At 35.9% G+C, this 20,204-nt stretch overlaps 1 protein-coding gene across 2 annotated transcripts in view; it reads right to left on the bottom strand.

Moving 5' to 3' along the window:
* The window catches only part of DTNBP1 (dystrobrevin binding protein 1), a 68,276-nt gene that overhangs the window by 34,521 nt on the left and 13,551 nt on the right, over positions 1-20,204 (bottom strand). For both annotated transcript variants that reach the window (XM_009326492.1, XM_009326491.1), the window contains 2 exons: positions 16,782-16,914; positions 3,740-3,762 (listed from right to left, as the gene is read on the bottom strand). In XM_009326492.1, coding sequence (XP_009324767.1) covers positions 3,740-3,762; positions 16,782-16,914 — 156 coding nt within the window. The remainder of the gene's footprint in view (positions 1-3,739; positions 3,763-16,781; positions 16,915-20,204) is intronic.

The following is a 20,204-nucleotide window of genomic DNA, read 5'->3' as shown; positions in this document are numbered from 1 at the left end:
AAAAGCGCTGTGTTGCTGATTTCTAAATGGCCTCTATTGCTTTAATTTTCTTTCCAGAAACAAACTCAAAACATTTCATCCTAAACTTTTTTTTAAATAAAAAGGCATTTTTAGAAGCCGTTTTTGCATCTATCATGTATACAGTTCCCATTTGGACAAAGTCTGAAGTAAACTCAGCAGCATACGATATTACCATTGTGCAATTCTACTACCTTTATAACTTTATTTTTTTTCCCATTATCTACCTCACTGCTCTGCTTCACTCTTCCATCTTGTAAAGACATTAACTGTATTCTGTAAATATTTACTACACAGTCCTGCCTGTGCTGGAACAGAAGAAATATTAACTTTAAAAAAAAAAAAAGGTACCATGTGCCTAGAAGAATGGTGGAATGATTTCAAATCTCAGTGCAGTCATGAATGCACTAGGTTTCAAGTATCAAGAGAAAATAACCACGTATTTGCTATCTAATTTCTAGTTTCTCAGCTGTAAAGATGAAAATGATACACGCCCTTTCTAAACCATGGAAGAGTACAATCCATCAAATTCTAAAAACAAACACGCACACAAATATCGACTAAAATAAATTCTACTATTGCAAGAAACTGCCAAGATCCACAACAGAACATGCTTTTTTAGCAGCTTTATAAGGCTCAGCCAGCACAGGACAGCACAGAGCATAAGCCAGCTCCTGCAAGCGGTTCTCCGAACATTGGAATTGATGCACGCTAGGAAGAAACTTGCAGGCTACTTCATATGGCATACCTAATGTTTTCATCCATAAATCTATCTCCTTTGAGAGCTTTGCTCTCTGAAAGATAAATTATTAAAAAAATAAACTGAACAACCCTTGAGATGTTTTGTCCTAGTGCACACTCACACTTTGGGTACACAAATGCCACTGCTGTAGCAGTATCAACAGGGACACCACACACTCACTCTCTGCCTTCTTCAGAGAGAGATGCTTAATATAAAGAAGCAGGAAAGCTTCTAACCTTCACTTTCTCAGCATCACAGATTATTAAAGAATATGTTATGTTTACATTGTAATAGAAAACCCTTGCAGTTAGAAGAAAAGAGACTGGAGAGGTTTGTTCTGCCCCTATACACTATGGGTACAGCAAACAACAATGGAAAATGTCTGGCCCTGTAAAATAGTCTTAAAGCCAAAGGAAGAAAAATAAAATCTGCTTTTCATGATGAAAGAGAGTACAATCTGTAATAAAAATGTGAAAAGGCAGGAACAAATTCTAAAACAGTATCTCCATAGACAAATACAAAAATAATTCATCATTTCTTAAAATAGTATTACGCACTTATTTCATGCTACTTAAAGGTAATAACGTCAATGAGCAAGAGTGTTAGTGGATTCTCAACACTTTTCAATGCTACAAACAGGTATATACACTGAGCTTTGTTTGAGCCCCTTCTGGATGGCACCTGGTATCCTCAAAGAATATACTTACTAGGTCAATGAATTACCACTTTGTACCTTAGCACACACAGCAGGAAGATCTAAATGAAACCAGAAACAATTCTGCTTCTTGGTTATGTGAAGGTTGATTTTGTTTCAATATTAAAATGTCTTTAGTAAATATTAGGTATACAAGGGCACTTAAAATGTTTATAAGGTTATATACAGTTGAAGATGTCACAAATTTACAGTGGTCCCATCCAGACTACACCTGTGTATCTATTTATATTTATACATACACAAAACTCCAGGGAAGTAAAGTTTTAAAACAGATCTGAGAGACCTGTGAAGCTGCCCACCTGCCTTGTGAGCCAGACCTGCATTCCCATGGTCAGTGCCAATATACAACTAGTATTTTTTATGTATTCATTGTGAAATTGATGGGATGCATCACTGAATTCAAGTTTCCAGTGCTGTGCTATTTTGACCCTCAGACTATACCATTCAGTTTCTTAATTCCAGTAAAACTTACTTTCTATCCTGAACAAGGCATGAGAAGTGAAATTTAGACCCGCTTGATATGACTATTCTCAAAGGTTTGTTAGCTATTACTCCTCTCTCTTCCGTCAGGTACAAGCTTGTCCATCAGTTCATTGTACGAAAAAACCACAAAAATTAGGCTGACTGATGTTTAATACCCATTTTTACAGATCTGTCACTCTGTTTGTGCTTTTCCAGCCTTCCATAGCTTCTGCCAATTCTTTTGAGTATTGTAGAATAAATTTGATCAGTTGGTTCAAAAATGTCCAACAGACCTAGAGTATCCTCTAACCTGGTCCTTCCTTGTTATAGCATGAGATCCTACTCCTTTCCGATTGCTATTGGCTGCATTAGCCACAGACTGCAGTTGAACTTTCCAGTGAAGAAACATGCAAAGACTTTGGCTCTTTTCTTGGCATCTGTTCGCTATTTTCCCTCTTTGTAGTAAACTAAAAACCTTCTCTTGGCTACCAAGACAAGCCTTTCGTAACTAGTATTGGAAATCTGTATGCCTCTGTATCCATTACAGAACCAGTTACTTAGTTTGGTATAAATTTCAAGGTCAACACACAGCTAACACCTTCCTCTTCCATGAAAATAATTGTCTTTGTAAAATACTTACTGTCAAATAAAGTTACAATCTGTATTGGAAAAACAAGAAGCCAAGAGAGAAATAACTGTGGAAACCATCCTCCTGGCTTCCAGAAACTCACTTAAAACACCTAATCAATACGAACAAAAAAACCCAGGATTCCCTATTCTTACAAGCACCAGGTACTACAAAGTAGCTGCCTTGCTTTGAAACAGAATGAGCTTAGCATTATCTTTGGTTTTGTATTGATCTAGCCTGTGTTGAAAGCTGTCAAAGCAATCAAAAAAAGGGTTGTTATGGTAAGCTACAGATAAAGTGGCATTTTACATAATGTGTTGCTTGTCTGTTAATGTAAGCTTTATTATTTTCCTTTTTTAGCATTATGTAAAGATGAGATAGCAATGAACTGAAAAGGCAAAGAGGAATGCAGCTGATAGAAATTTCCATCCCTTCTTTCAATTTCAAGAGACAATGAATTGACATAAGTCAATGTACTTGACTTCATTCTCATAAATAAAGACTAGTCACAAAGCCACAGTCACACCTTATTCAAAGCAAAAGATAACAGCAATTGTCAAGCTGATCAAACATTAACATTAGTAGGTAGAGTAAACCGGAATTTAAGATTTACTGAAAATGGTAATGTGTTCCACCTATGCACCACAGACAAAGCAATAATACATGACAGAGTTTCTAGCCATTGCATATTATTTAGGACAGATATTTGTATATATCGCCATGTATATCCAGTAAGTTGAGCTACAAAAATTGCATTTGTCTGATGTAACACAGTACTGTGAAAATTTCCTCGAAATAGCTAGACAAAAGTCTAACAAGTAACAGCCTGCGACACATGTCAAAAACACATTCATGCTAGAAAAGACATCAACTAGTTGAAGACAAAGCCCTTAACTTCCAAAACTGAACACCAAGGGAAAGGCTTGAATTAGTACAGAATCTCTGAAACTTAGCTAAGACAACAGATCCATCTGTGTTCTTCCTACACTTATGACTCTCCCAAAGAAACCAGTAGCAAGAATAGGTAAACTGAAAAATAAACAGCCTGCTGGGTCGACATGAAATTAACATTATCAAATGTACAACTGGAACAGTTCTTTACTAGTTTCACTTAATACAAGAATTACTGTAACTCTTGCAAACATTCAAGTAGAAAATTAAAAATAGAATTTACCTTTGAAGGTCTCAAGTTCCTTCCTGTTGGAGAAAAGCAGAATTAAAAAAAAACGTTATTAGGAATACTACATCTAGAACTACGGGAGATATTTTACACAGTTTAAGACTCATTAAAAGATAAAAACCAAAGAATTTTATTATCATCCTATATAAGGGTAATATTACTACGTGTGTTTATCTAAAGCAAACACTATCAACCTGTTTAGAAACTAGGCTACCACCTACTTATAAACATGTACAATTATACAAATATTGCACATTTATATCTTGCCGCATAATTTCTAGATACACTCTTGTAAAAATAACCAAGACTTCTTAAGGCTTTAGGTACTAAAACATCCATTGCTTAGCAGAGCTTTGCCAATTTATAGCACAGTGAATAACAATTAGTGTTCCATTTTCATCAATGCTATTCAAAATCCTTTTGGCAACAGTGAGGGAGAAAAATTTGACAATATAGGTCACTCAGTTACAACACACTTTAAAGGTAACAGATGCATATAGTGACATTCCTCAGAGGAGAGGATTTTGAAGTACAGAAAGTGACAGATAACCCACAATACTCACGTACCAGAAAGCTAAGAAATGAAGTCAACAGCAATAGTTATCTCTTTTCCTTCATCCCAGGCCACCCTCCACTTTTAGTAGTTATGCAATTGTGAATGCAAAGGCTATAAAACTAAGAGAAGTATTTTCTCTGTTTTCAAGAAATTGCAAAATGCTCCATTTGCCATTGCTACAAAGTAGTGATTTATCATGAATTTAGAGGCTAAAGAAGAATCAAAGTAATAGCTTAGATAAGGCAGAATGCTGGCCTTTTCCTTACAAAACGCTTATTTATTACAAACATCTCTTCAGTCTGTGCCTTGCAGACTGCCTAGTTAGATTCTGAATTTTGAAAGCAAAAGTGATTATAAGAAAAATAAATTAAAAAAAAGACTGAACTGTTTTCCAGAGAAATGATTCTATTCGCTATCCATAGACTAAAGCGTGCTTCAGTCATTACTTAGTCACCTACCATATACACTGTTTCACAAAACATATGCTACATCATAATAACTCCTTCTCCTTCCTAACAGATGATGCAATTCAGCATTTATTCTTGCATCAAGAACAGATAAAACTGTTTCGAGCCTGAAACAATTTATTTTCTAAGCAGGACAAAGTATTCTAAAAGAAGCGAGAGAATACATTTACCTCCACATTTTCAGTGAACATCCCACTTTTGTCACCAAATGTCAAATACAGGTTTTTGAAAGAATGGGTGCTTTACCAGGAAATAAGCTATAGTGTGATTTACAGTAGAAAAGCCTATTAGTTGTAACTTCCTGTGAGTATCTGTTTCCCTTCCTGCTTCTCCTCCATCCCTTTCCCAAGCTAGTTTCTCCCTTTTTTACCAGAGAAAAAAGCTACTTCACAACACCTATGATTTGCAGGTTCATACCCTAATAAATTTTTCCTACCCTGCATACTCGAAATATAATTACAAAATTCTTAAACACTCTCACAAGTTGCACTCCTTATTTTTTAATAATGACATACTAGTTGAGAAAACAACAATCACAGGAAATGCTTGTTTTCCACAGACTGAAACAAAACCATACGGAGGAAACATCTTGTGAAAGTAAGAGGAAAAAAACTACACTACCTGCACCTAAAATCAAGAGGTCTTACACCACTTGTCTCCAAAAGGGAAAATGAAACAATTACTGTCATTGTGTTCAAACAGATTAGCAAACAAGATGGTAATACAGGAACCAACTGACAGTGATATTCATTGTTTCTGTCTAAAACCCCAGAATTTTCCCTTTCAAAATCCATCAATATTTTTAGGGTTGATGCATTAAGATGCTGTCACTATATCCATATATATAATTGCCATTCATTAAGAAAGTTGGAAATGAATAGTTGACAAAAATTTTTTTTAGAACACATACCTCTGAAAAATTTAAAATATCTACGATTAGCATACAGTAAAAATACAGATTTGGAATCTAAGGATCTGCATTTCCTAGTATCCTCATACCAATTCAGATCCAAAGACTGATGATTCTTTATATTTTAGACAACATGAATGAATCAATCGCATCTTGCGGTTTCTCACAACACTCTTAATAAAACATACATTTAGAAATATATATTAAAAAACATGCTCATTGAAAATATGCTCTGCATCAGCAACATGGAGGATTTTTTTTAATCTAGTCAAGTTATCTAAATAAAAACTTGAAGTTTTTAGATTTTAATCCTAAATCTCATTCATCAGCAGCTTTGGTAAGGACCAGACACTAAACTTAAAGTGGAAAGGAGACTATGACTTATAAAGACACTGGAAAAACAGATGGCTTAAGATTATATCAGTACATTTTCTAAATGTGTAATTACAAAGTTCTAGACAGATGTACAGAAAAAAATGTATTACAAAGTATTACATTTCTCCTCCCCTTTGTAAGTAAATAAATATTTTTGCATTTATTGATAAACTGTCAGGAAGAAGATACCTCCTACATCTCCTCTATGAATCCACAGACAAAAAATAATCTGCAGAAGTAAATACACTGAACTCACATTAAGAAGGAAGCTGTGTATTTGGAACACAGACACTCTATAATAGAAAAAGCAGTTAGCTTGAGTAATGAAAACAAAAAAAGATTAAACTGAAAACAGTTTTGGAAAACAGTCGTCTTCAAAACGAGGTTAAAAGGCAAGCAGGAGGAAAAACTTGCATTGGAAGTAGGCCTGGATGAGTAGCTAGGACTGCTGCCTCTTACTATTTTAGATCTTGCCATATTAAATTACCCAGCTTTGATGCTATGTATTACATTTTTGTATTTGTTTTTCTTTTACTTTAAATTGTTCATTCTTTGAGATCGTTTTTCACATTAGGTTTACACAAAAGCTACAGCAGCAGAGCTCAGCCTTTGATGGATAGCTTACTAACAACATCATACTAGAAGACAAAACTGCAGTACAATGAATCATCTCAGCAGAAGAGTTCTGTCAACTGCTTCAGCTCAAAAGTGTATTACCCTATACATGTTTTCCACAGGAAAAGGCTAGCCTTCCCCTCAACCCCATTTGTCTAACTAGTTTAAGGCAATTGAAAGCTTTCCACAGAGAAATGCTCCTGGATTTTACAGAGTTTTCGTCCAAAAAAATTCATGCACTTCACAGATGGATGAAATAATCCTTTCCATTATTATCAGAAAGAAAACACACACCTGCCTTGCCCCTAGCCTCGCTACACATGAAGACTCTTGAAGCCCAGCGTGGGCTGCTCAGCATCGCTCCAGGGTTAAAGGAACCCGCATGCTGAGTCTGACCACTAATCAATACAACCTACTATTTAGCATCTGATTATATGCTCTTTTACTTTAGCGACTAAATTTTGGGTTAGTGCCAACAAATCTGGCAAATTACACAAATAAGAATATTCTTTACTTTTTTATAGTTAACAGTAAGCTTTCAGAAGAAAGGACTTAATTAATAGTTGTATTATAATACAATATAAATACCTCCTCTCAGTGAAAGATGAATTTTAGTACCACTGAGCAAGAAAAACAGGCTAAAATAACAGGCTAAAGACTAAAATAATTGGACTATAAAGGCATGGAAGCACTTTAAAAGTAATCTTGTTCTGTGTGCAGTGCAACTTATGAAGCCCAGCTTCTTTCCTGAGAGGCAAGAGCCTGTACAGGCTCCACCTACCCTGGAGTTAGGCCCACGAGAGCCGTTTGGCCACACATATAGGCAACAATTTTAATCTCTTCCTCTCCAGTTGCTTGTTTTCATAAAATAGATGGGGTCTTAATTACTCTGTGAAATTCTACACCCCTCAAATTCAGCTGAAAATGACCAACACGATAGCAGCAAGTAAAGGGCAACAACTGTCAGCGAAACCCCAATTGTATAAGCCTGGTTGCCTACTTCTTCAGGATAATACTTAAGTCAGGACAAAGACGATACTCAGGTATATTTTAATGCCAGTGTAAAAGACACACTAATCAGATTCTTGGCCCCTTCTGAGCATGATGGACATAGGTAAATCTGACTATAAACCCCCCTATGCACCATGCCTAAAAAGGCACAGCTTATAATGTCTCATGGTTCAAAATAACCTAAAGAAATGAAATCAAAGCATTGTTAACACAAGAGATGCCGTTGAGAACTTCTCTGAAACATCTCATCAAAAAAGACCTGAGCCACAGGTATAGAGGAAAAGGATAGATATAGACATTGAAAAAATACAACACTCCACTTTAGTCTGAAGTATACCTTTTATACAATTTTTTATTTGCAAGAAGTACACTGAATTCTGAAGCGAATTAAAACTGTACTGCCTTGAAGCTCTGTTGAGACAGGATATGTCTTTTGAATTATTATTCTTAAGTTACTTGGAATGTTCCGATGATCATGTTGTCAGTGGTCTCAACTTCTTAATTTACAGAAAAGTTGAGCTTCAGGGTTCATGGTAAAAAAAAATAATTTTGGAGACAACAGGTGAAACAAACAGTCTACAATATATAACTATTCCCACAGAGTAACTGACACAACAAGAACTTACATGAATAGTTAGAAGGCAAATATAAATTCCCAATTACCTTCCCATTCCCCTCAGGCTTTTCATTGCACTGTTGGATTAACCCTGCTTTAGTCACTGGGCAGAAGAGATGGACGCTAGGAAGAAGATTATATTGGTTATCACTGAGGAACAAAAATAAATCCAGAAAGAGGAATACGGGAGGAGAAGGAGTCAAAACTATCCTGCTTTAAGTTACTGAAATCAATGGGAATTTAGTTCGTACAACAAAAGTAAGACAAAGTTCTCAGGCTCTACTGTATCATGCAAAAGGCTGTTAACACTAAGATCCATTTTCCAAATGTAACAAAACACCAGGGAATTCAGTTAAATACCTAGAGACCACAGAAACACCACATTCTTTACAATAGTGCCAGCAGCCAGAATTGACAGTTCCATATTTTATCTTCAAGAAAAGAGCAGGCAGATAAGAAAGTAACAAAGTCATAAATGAATGTCAGGAGCGATTTTATAACACTAGCTCTGAAAGTAACAGCCACTAAATTCAAAATACTAGCCCATGCATAAACAAAAGACAATCTCAAGACAGCATATGGATGGTAAAATTTGAGGACTAAATTTGAAAGATTTTACAATGAAATGTGTTTATAAACGTTGAGTTGTAAATACTATTTACAAACAAAAATTAACATTTAAAGAAAGTATAGCTGCTTATGTGCAATTTAATTTTAAAAGATTCCTGGCACCTAACAAGATCCAAAACAAAACCTGAGAAATACTGCATTTCACCCGTTATGGCTGGTACCATTAAGTTTTCAAAATGATATAAAAAAAATTTCCTTCCATAGCCTGATTCAAGCTTCAGTAAGCTAAAAAGCCATGAGAGGGACTTTCCTCTGGATGTCATCAGAAGTAAAAGCCAAAAACCTGAGAACTCAAAATTTACGTCACTTGCATGGTGCACAGAAATAATTCAAGTATGTTTTTGTGTACTTAGGATTAGCACTTATGACAATGACACAAAAATGTTTTCCCTGCCCCAGATTCCTTGAGCACCCTTTTCAGACCACTTAGGCCAACTACTACTTTGAAATACCTTTGAGACTGAAGTAATGAAAAAATCAATAAAAACTAAAACTACTACTAGATTACTGTTGGAATTAAGCAGCAGGCAAGGTTTTCTATTTATCTGAAAAAACACTGGAGACAGGTCAGGATTCTTCACCATCAGATGTGAAATTTTATCTAGTAAAAGAGAAGAGCAAAGAGCTACGGAATTTAAATAATGTTGCAATGGAGATTTTTTTGCTTCCGTACTCAAATGCAACTACAAAAGTAGCTGAAGTCTTTCCGTGTCTTCCAGCAAAACTTTTACATCAACTTCATTCCAAAAGATGGAACGGATCAAAGCAAAATTTTGTAACAGAAATTGCAAACATTAACTGGTAATCAAGCTAATAAATACAACTAAAAACAAATACTACCCTAATATACTTATTAGTTTCAGGGTACAGTGAAAGTATTTCTCTTTGGATGTTTCAAAAAAAGAAACAAATATTTATCTTGATGAAGAACATTGGGGGTCACCTTTCAGGTACTATCGTTCTGAAAAACAGTAAAAATGAGAGAGATGGCATTAAAAACAGAAGAAAATGGTAGAAGTGAAATCACTAAAAGCAACCAAGTGTTTTGTCCTTCTGCTAAGAGGCTGATACAGGCCATTTAGCATTGGAACCATTCCAAACTGGAATCTGAAATGCAGAATGAATTCTTAGCTCCCTCCAAAAGCTTATGCCTTCAGATGTAAGATTTTGCACAGGACCCAGTTTTTACGTTTTTGCTTTCATTCTGTTGCTATCTAAAAAAAGGGGACAGTTTTTAAATTTTTTTTTTAATGTTTATCTTAGTATGCAATGTCATTGGATCACTAAAAGATACATGTATCAGCACAGTTTATTTATTTTTATCATACAACCAAAAGTTTAGGAATCAAAGTTTAAAGCTGAAATTTGAGAGAAGAAATTTAAGAGAAGCTAAAAACAACTACAAGCTACAAAGAAATTTGAGAAGCTACAAAGAAATTTAAGAGAAGCTGAAATTTAAGAGAAGGTACAAACAACTCCACCATCAAAGGCCACCTCCAGCATCAACTCCATCATCCTTAGTCTTTCCTAGAAAGAAAAAGGGTTCCTGCAAACCTGTTTTTGGTAAACAGCCACACAACAAAATCCAGACCTTCTTTTAACTTGGCCATCAATTTCCCCATAAGCATTAAAAGAAAAAAAATTACAGTAGTCAAAAACTGGCCAAACTTTATTCACTAAGTGACATATAATAAGACACAAGGCCACAAAAACAAAGCAAAAAAAGCCTGTAACCCCATACGCACTCTTTACCTAAAATGCTGAATGCGGTTCCACACAGCATGAATACAATTGTGGCAGATAGAAGTTACAACTTGTACCACTTCAGGCATCCTCAACACACCCCTTTGACACAGGAATGTAAAATCTCCCTCACAGAGGTGTTGTCAATAAATGCATTTAACATTGTTTTGAACAATTTTTAAACAAACTGTTCTTGGATGTAAGTGAAAAGGAATTATTAAAGATCTCAGGAAAATAATTCACAGTGAAGAAAGACAGAATTTATCAGGAGGCATAGTACCTTGCTCAAAAGCAGAGAATGGATTTTATAGAGGTAATGACAAACACCTAAGCCCTGTTCTCCTGACACTAGCCACAATGAATTAATGACTTTGATAAATAATGCAGTTTTGAGGTGAGGAAGTGTACACAGTGATGATTAAGGCAGTCCTAAACCATCTGTTCCTATCATTGGTACAATAAGTCTGGACAAAGAATGCCTGGTACTAACAGATTGACAGGATTTGCAGATTATGCCCAGTAACCAGCACTACATAAAGCTAGTGAAAAGTTATGCAGGATTGACATGTTTAACATTTTCTAGAAAACATTAGTAAAAGGTGCTGTAAGATGCAGAGGATCCAACACAAACATTCAGTCTTTAATCACAGGTCACAAAAGCCAACAAAGAAAAAACCTTTTATATGCCTATTCAAAAGAAAACGAAACTATAAGGAGAAGGTACGCAACAAATCTCGTTATAACAATGTCACTGTCTCTCTGCATCAAGCAAAGACCACCACAAAAGAAGGGCAAAATTAAATCAACTTAAAAGTGACAGAAATTATACTGCACATTCACACTTTGCAAATAATATAAAAACCTGCCAAAAACCCTACAATCTTTTGATCTGCTATGTATTCAGTCTTACCCAATGTTTTCAAATCCTTGGGAGCACTGACAGGAGTAAAATTCACTAATAATGAAGCAGCATGCTCCTTTGGGTTTGATGCATGCAAAACACTGTACTGCAAGCGTTCTTGCAAACAAAAGAAAGTTTAGAGCCCTAAAATTACACAAAAGGAAGCGCAATTATCAAGGGAACTTTTCCAAAGCTTGTGCAAGCCCAGTTTTTCAGGAACAATAGGAATTCTCATTCCATCTGTCTGTCCAAAGAAGTGCAATAACTGATGGCCATAAAATTAATTCCACCCAGTTATCACCGTGAAAACACTTGCTACTGATTGTGCTGTATGCAAACTCACAAACAACAGGATGGAAAAGATCTCTGTAATGTGAACTCTGCTTTGAGCTCAGAAACTTACAGTCATACAATTAACACCTACTGAAAACTCAAAGCCAGTCATCCACTGCAAGTCCTCCATGAAAGCTGTCCTGAAGATAATAAAAGTTCTGCATCCACCCTTGCAAAATCATTACTTATGTACCCAGGTACACGCAGGTATAGCAGCTGAAGATCTATACCACCAGAAGACTCGTCAAGAAGAATACGGCATGAAACCTTATTTTGATGAAAATTTTCACAAGAACTACGAAACACGTAGCTAGAGTCTTAGAAATAATTCGTAGTACATTTAATGTTGGAAGGAAAAAATATACTTGTTTGAAACATTTGCAACAATGGTATATTTTTTACGTATAAAAAGTTAATTTGATAAATTACATGTAAAGCTTAAAAGGGTTGTGAAGGTACAATTTAAATTTATCACTGCCAAATGAGAGTGAGTCATCACTGAAGATGATGTACTGTACAGAGTACTGTTCTAGCTTATCACTTGGGGAACACTGTGGGATCTAAACAAGATCTACAGACATAGAAGTCTTTTAGGCAACATGATTTTGTGTGGCAGTGTATTACCCACTCCATCTTCTCTTTTTTGACCTTGGTAAAAAAAAAAATTAATTTAGGCTAAACAAGATCACAGAAAAAATGGCAGCTTTTTACAGTGATACTGCAGGAGGTGAAGATAATATTTGAAAGCAAAACATAGCAAAAAAAAAAAAAACAAAATATTTTTGTATGTTAGTGACTAAATAACTATTAATTGGCCCAAGTTAGAAGGAACTTTTTCAAAAAGCAGACTAGTCTGAATTGTCTAAAGAAGTTTTTTTATTTACTTTTTGAATGTTTATGTTGGTCAGGCCTAACGTAAGCTACTGTATCTAACTGCAACAATCCTTACCATCTCTTATGTTCCCAAACCTCTAGAAAGAGGGATAAAACCAACAGAAGACCATACAGAAGAAATAAACTTAACAGTGGTAACCGATTAAGACATTTTCTCACATACGCGTCTCTAATCTACGCAATGCAATTGCCGTAAATTTTATACCCTTCTGAATGAGAAAGTGAATCAAACATTCTTCTCCTCCAAAAGCATAAAACCACCATCATTGGCACGGCAATGCATCTAACAAGAATTATGCAATCTGTCCAACTCCTCATCTACTGCACTAATTATCAAAGCATGGGGTTACACGTTATTTGACAACAAATAAACCTTTAAAATACAAAAATTAGGAATAAATATACATTCTAAGAACATATTTTCTCTTCAGGTAAAGCATTTCTTTAAATCTCACCAGAAAGGAAAAAAAATTGGTCCCACTAATGTGTGCAATATTACTAAACATTCATCTGTTGAAGTATACCCTAGCATCAGGGTATACTTCAGACTCAGGATTTTAGATTTCTTCATTCCTTTTCCTTCTATGTCTGTTCTCAAAGCAGACAAGTACTGAAAAACAGAAAGGATTCTTAAACAAGGCATCCTAAAAAAATTAAAATTCAGACAACTATGTTTAAAGTCAAATGACACACAGTAAAATGTATTCACTCATTTCCAGTGACAAGGACTCTTTGCTATCTCCAGTGTATTCCTACAAAATGTTGCAGTTGGACAGCTCCTTGTAATTGATAAAATAACCAGGAGTTTCTGTTTTTCAAAAAACAGTGATCTGTCTGAAATGGATGCAAACGGTACTAAGAGCTTCATAGGAAGTACAGCTTCAGGACAGAAACATTTTATCTTATGCCATAAGCCTGCAATTTGGTGCACATAGAAATTGGCACAGAAGTGAGCTTCTGACAGTGCTTCCTAAAGGACACAGTGCACTGCCTTGGGAATGCAAGAACTGCCATAGGAGACTGGAGGGATACAAGGAGTTTTCTGCAGTCAGAAACAGTACATCCTCAGTAGGAGGATGAAGGGAAGGGAAGAAGAATTGTGCTTGATTGAGAAAAGGACAAGAAACAAAACAGCATGGTTTAAACCTAACATACATGCAAACAATTACAGCAAGACTAACTAGAGAAAACAAGGGTGGAATCTAGACTTCATACAACAACACTGGTACCCTGATCAATGGATGTAAAAACAAAAAGGAGAATATTAAAAATCCAGAGATAAGCACACAGAAAAACAATCAATCCCCCCCAAACACCAGGCTTCAAAATATATTGTGGAAAACACCTTGGATTGATGTACTTTGAAACTAGTACTCAACACAATGACAAAAGGGAAAAATTGATCTGTTTGAACGGAAGTAAAGTTGCTCTATTTAAGAAGGAGACCTATTTCTGAAAATCAGTTCCCATAGTTACCATAAGCTGCATTTCAAAGGTTTAATGTTGACCTAAAGCACTTTCTTCTAAATCTTTCATGAAGGAAGATTTTTCAAAAGACTTGAAGTCTTCTAGCCTAAGCTCTACAGTGACTTTATAATAAAATTGTTTTGTTACATGCTTAAAATAACCACAGTTTCTAGAGTTTGTGTTCATCTCAGTTTTCATCCCTATATCGTCAAAACACAGGAAATACTTTTTTTTTTACACAAAACCACTCACTCCCTAAAAATAATTCCTGTGTTAAAGAGAGAGCATAGACTCCTGAACCCTCACTTGATTCTTTCAGTACCTGGTATCACAGTAAAAGCCCCAAACACTAAAGACAGGAAGACAGGATATGAGTTCCAAACATACAAAACAAATCACACTCACATTAAGTTAACTGGCTGTTCGTTCTTCAAGTGTCTACACTGGCAAGTGTCCTTCTAGTAATGAGCTAGCAGTTAATTTCTTACCTAAATAAATACAGTGGTAATCATCAACCAGAAATTACCTGCATTTTTCCTGTTTTGTCTAGATCTGACCAAATGTAATCAGCTTATAATTACGTTAAGTAGTTTGCTTAGCATTCTATTTATAAAACAGATTAGATACTGCTAAGCAGAGTAGGCAACAGTTTAACACTTTATTTTGATGTTGAAAGCAAAGGCTAGGGGACAGGGAGAAGGAGCGAGGACGGCAGAGAGAACAAACAAAACTCAGAAAACTTCAGAAAGATTACTATATTTTAGGGAGTACAAATCTGTTGGTTTATGCACATTTTAAATTTGTGTGTTATTTGGTTAAATAGCACATATTTAGAATTTTGAACTTATTACTATTAAATATTTAATTACTTAAATAGGTCCGAACAAGTGAATATTCAGCCATACTGACTACTGTTGGCTCTTCCCAGAGAGAGAGAAAATGGTGTTGCCCTGGCTTGGGAAAGAGAAAACCCAGGTTGCAGGAAAATGACAAGACCACTGCCCTGGCCTGAGGTTAAGCTAACTGAACAGGATGTGAAAAACTAAAGGACATCACATGAGAAATTGCTAGATGTGACATATAACATAGTAAGATGCTGACAAAAGCTACAGATAGCACCATGAGGGACAGTTGGATTTCACAGATGGTTAAAGGGGAGTTAGGTGAGAAACAGTCAAACTTCACAGAAAATTGAAGGGTGACCTTTAAAGTATTAGGGACCTTCTGGGAGGCAGAACTTGCAACACCAGTAGTACTTCGGTAACCGTATCTGTAACACCATAAAAGGCCAACATTGCCTAGATAATGGTATCAGAAATACCAAATTTGACTACAGATGTAGCAAAACCAGGACCAACAGGGAAAAAGTAATTAGGGGTGGATTGTTTATTTGGGAGGAGACTGGGATTTAAAAAAAAAAAAAAAAAAAAGAGTTACAAGGATGGCAAAAGGAGGGTCAAGAAAGAGGAAAATGGATAAGCTATGCCAAATGCGACCACTGCTGTCTGGCACAGCCCTGCCCTTGATCACCACATCCTAACTAGGACCATAAACCAAACCAGTTGTTCTGACCATACCGCATGAGTCAAACTTGCTTCCGCAATCAAGAGAAGCGAGGAGGGTACCAGGGTGCTTCCCCTGGCTAAGAGAAGGACATCTGGTTGGACAGATCAAGTAACCTGGTTACCCTCAAGTCAGTGCTGGCTCCAGACCTGACAGCATCTGCATCTACCCACCACTCCCTAACACATGCTTGTCAGAGACTGCCTTTGACAAGCTGCTTCAATTTAGCCCCTCATTTCCTCATTTATATAATGGACTTCATACTGCTTTTCTTACCTCCTTCAGTAAGGTTATCTTTGGCACTGTCAGTAACAAAAACAAGAAAGTCAACAGTTTAAGTTATTTGAGCTTTTAACATTTATCTCTTGCTACTTTATCTTTTAGGTAAACACGAAGCTCAAGAGTTGGAGGTTCTGACTTTTCACACATACTACTACAAGTTGAACTTTGATTCCAAGTAGTAATGCCCTGTCTTTGCAAGTAAGAGAATGGCAGGAGATCAATACTTATAATACAGAGTGAACGGTACTCGTAGTACAGGATAGGATAGAACTGAAAAGAAGGTAGAGGAAAATACAGCTCCTCTGGTATTTTTACAGGTACAATACATGGGGAAAAAAGAAATTAAAAAAACAGGGCAAGGGATTAAAAGAAACAACAATTTATCGGTGCTTATTAACAATAGCCCTCACTCCAATTGTTTGTAGAGAATAATAAGCATGACTTCATCTTAACAACAACGTAGCGATAATTTTCCAAACACACACACTCTTTGTTCATCACCACGACTTAGACCGACATTCAATGAATCTAATACAGATTTACAACTTCCTGTCAAAGATTACTATTTCTTTAAAAGATGAAAATAAAAGGGATTGTATTATATGCGGGGAAAAAATAATCACAAAAGGTTATATTTTATATAATTTATATTTATAGCAATTGTTTTATTTACCTTTTTGTTTTCTTGTAGTTTTCCAGCTGTAATGTCTGCATACATTTGTATCTTTCCAACTCACACTGTTCACATAGGTCCTCAAGACACAATAGATGATCCTCCATTTCCTCAAAGTTTGCCTCTAGCTGGGCTATAAGAAATACTTATATGAATATCAAATTGTATCAATAGATGGACAACTCACCTGAACAGAAACAGGAATTCATGAAGGTACATAATTAACATGGTGATAATTACACATATATAAATGGCTCAGAAAGATAAACAAATCTCAGTCCATAGCACATAGTAAAGAATGACAGCAGAGCCACATTAAGGGAGATCTATCTGAAGTTCCCTTTGCAGTAAGACGCTGAACCACTATATTTGCCCCAGCATCTTGGTCTCACAGGCTTGTGGTCTATACTTTGGGGAAAAAACATCCAGTGCCCACAGTTTAATTTTGCTTCTTGGGCACACTGTCCGTTTACCCCTTCCTGCCTGGTACCAATCTGAGGAACAAAGCTGTGCTGACCAAGACCGGTACTAATCTTAAATTATTCAAATGAAGCAAAAGTAAAGCATACTGGGAGAATTTTAACTCTTACATGACCTTGTGATAATATAAAAGAACACAGACTTCAAAAGTTTACTCTGAAGACAGACACTTTACTGATAGGCAAATCATTACATTTAGCTGTTTTACATACCCATGCACTTAAAACCATGCAAAACCTCTTAATCTCCTCTTTAACCGTAATTGCTCAGTCTCAACTTAAAAGAGATCATGCCTATGAAAAGCCCTGAGAAACCTGATCTTATCTCATAGCTCACCCTGTTTCGAGTAGAAATTTGGACTGAAGAACGTCTGAGGTCCCTTCTGACCTGAATTATCCCATGTGAATCTTCTATCAAGGGATCACTCTCCCTGCGGGTGGTTAATGCTGAACTCCATGTGCCTCCTCAGGATCCCAAAGTGGAAAAACTGTTTTCCCAAACTAACCAGCTAGTCACTCTGGGATGGAGCTGTGTGAATACACGACTATTATCCACCCTTTTGCCAGGACTTCTCCTATACCAGGGGGAAGGTAAATTACAGGAGGAAGGATAAATCACATTTTTACAAACACAATAGCAACCAAAGAATAGAAGGAATTTTGCAGTTCAGAGACAGATACACTAATCCGTTGCAGTGTATGAACTTGATTGTTGATGCAAAGAACTACACAGATGATGGAATGAAATCGCAGAAAACCTAAAGCAACTCTTGAGTTTTGGCAAATGGCTGTGTTTCAGCCATTACACTGTCTTACACTTTGCCTGTAAGACAGAAGCAATCTTCTTACAGGCTTTTGAAGAAGAAGCAATCTTCTTACGGGCTTTTTTTGTCTTGCTTTCTTTATGAAAAGCAAGACAGTAACTATTAAGTTCAAGGTAGAAAAAAGTGATTTAAAGTCAATGTGTTTTGGATGCTCAAAAGAAGGAAATAGCAAGCTGAAGGCATCAGTCAAATCTTCAATTCTGGTTTGGCCATTCTGCTTGGAGCCTACCTTGGAGTATACAAAATTTCAACTTTCTTAGGCATTACTTAATTAGAAATTGCTATCCTAGTGGTCCCCCTAGAACAGCAAAAGTTAAGACCTCATAAACAAATTTCCTGGCATGCATATTTGTATGTTCAGCTCCAATTACTTCATAAGATTTTTTTAGTCCCTAACAAGTAAGGTACTGCTCCACAACAGTCAGAAAGGGAAACACGAATCATATCATCAGCAATGATTTCCTTAAATTATTTATCAGATCAGGTATATAGGTATTATTTACCAGCTATACAGATCACCTGGGGGGAAGAAATAAAGCCGGGGGGGGGGGGGGGGGTGCAGTTGGCAATTAATGTGGAAACAAGTTTGAGGAAAAAAAAGTCTTCAGTTCTACAGGTTGTAATGTGGAACATGCATTGCTTACCACATACTCAACTTCCTCTCACAAAATCCAGATGTATTCAAAAGGCAATATCATGACTGCAATTATGACTGGTGGTCCCTTTTTGCTTGAGAAATTGACTTTTCTGAGTGCATTAAAATGAAAATGTCTGTATTATGCTAACTTGCTTTTCAGAATGATTGCTCACTTACTAATTTGCAAAATTCACAAACACAGCAGGGCTCAAGATAATTTAGTAAGGTACCTATCAACCACTGTTTTTTCCACTTAAAAAACCCACCACCTGCTTTACTGTACTTGCTATTGAAATAATATTAAAAGACAACAACAAAGAACAGGAAAATAAAGAGGATGAAGAAAAGCGAATTCTAGAGGGCAACTGATTCCTAGCACTAGCATTTGAGCAACCTCTAGTGGAAATTGCAGAAAACACTGTGCTCCTAAAGAACAGGAATGAACGCTTAAGATCTCTCCAGAAGACAACAATCCTGCTTACTGCAACACAGGTTGCAGAATTTTTCTTTTAAAAGTGAAAGAAAACTTAGTTGCTTTTCCCACAAAAAGTTGAAGACTACCTCCATAGCAATAGTACCAGCTACGGTTGTGAATTAACGTCTCTCCTACCCAAATGAAAATGTATGCACTGTGCATCAAAAGAAAGTTCCAAACAAAGCTACGTATTTAATCAATTTGAAACTTAAGCCATAATGCTTTGATCAGCTCTTATCTATATCCACAGACAAATAAGCTCATACTTTTTAAAAGGTATTCAGCAAAAATATTAAATCTAGAAATTAATTTCCAGTTTATAGTTCACAGTGGCACCTAGAATGAATCTGCCCCAGAAAGCCGGCTAATGTTCTAAAGAATACCTGCAAATCTACTACTATTTTTCCAGCTCTTCAAGAAATCTCACAATCAAGTGGTCAGGCAACAATCACCATCTCACTCTGAAACCACGTTGCTACGAAGGAGAAAAACACCCTCTCCTTTTAATCTTTGTAAGGAGGCTGGGAAAAAATCCATTATACCTTTAGATTAAGACTGATCCTGTATAGTAATATGCCACATTTGGTAAAAATAATATTTTTTATTAAATAGCTGAAAAAATAACTTTAGGTCACATCATTCCAATTATATTAGTTTGGCCTGTATTTCTTACACTATCACAGGTATAACAACACTATTACAAGTTGTAGTTCTTAGTTTTAATTTTTTTGAAGTATGTTAAAGTTTGATCAGATGACATTAGATTGAATTATCTTCCATCAGTGTATGCTGTTTTTCTTAGTTTATCAGCTACTCAGGTATTAAAGTATTTATCTAGAACTCAACAACCACAAACACCAATTTTGAACTTGAAAATGCTTTCTTTCTAAAGTTTAGCTAATTTAACTTTACCACATAATTTTTTTTTAACTGAAACCTATGTTACCTGTGGTTCTGCAGTAGTACAGAAATTGTTAGAAAAGCTAAATCACAGCTGTATATCAGCAA

Source organism: Pygoscelis adeliae, unplaced genomic scaffold, assembly GCF_000699105.1.
Source record: "Pygoscelis adeliae isolate BGI_AS28 unplaced genomic scaffold, ASM69910v1 Scaffold186, whole genome shotgun sequence".
In the NCBI taxonomy this organism is placed as follows: domain Eukaryota; kingdom Metazoa; phylum Chordata; class Aves; order Sphenisciformes; family Spheniscidae; genus Pygoscelis; species Pygoscelis adeliae.
This window is presented reverse-complemented; position numbering and strand designations above follow the sequence as displayed.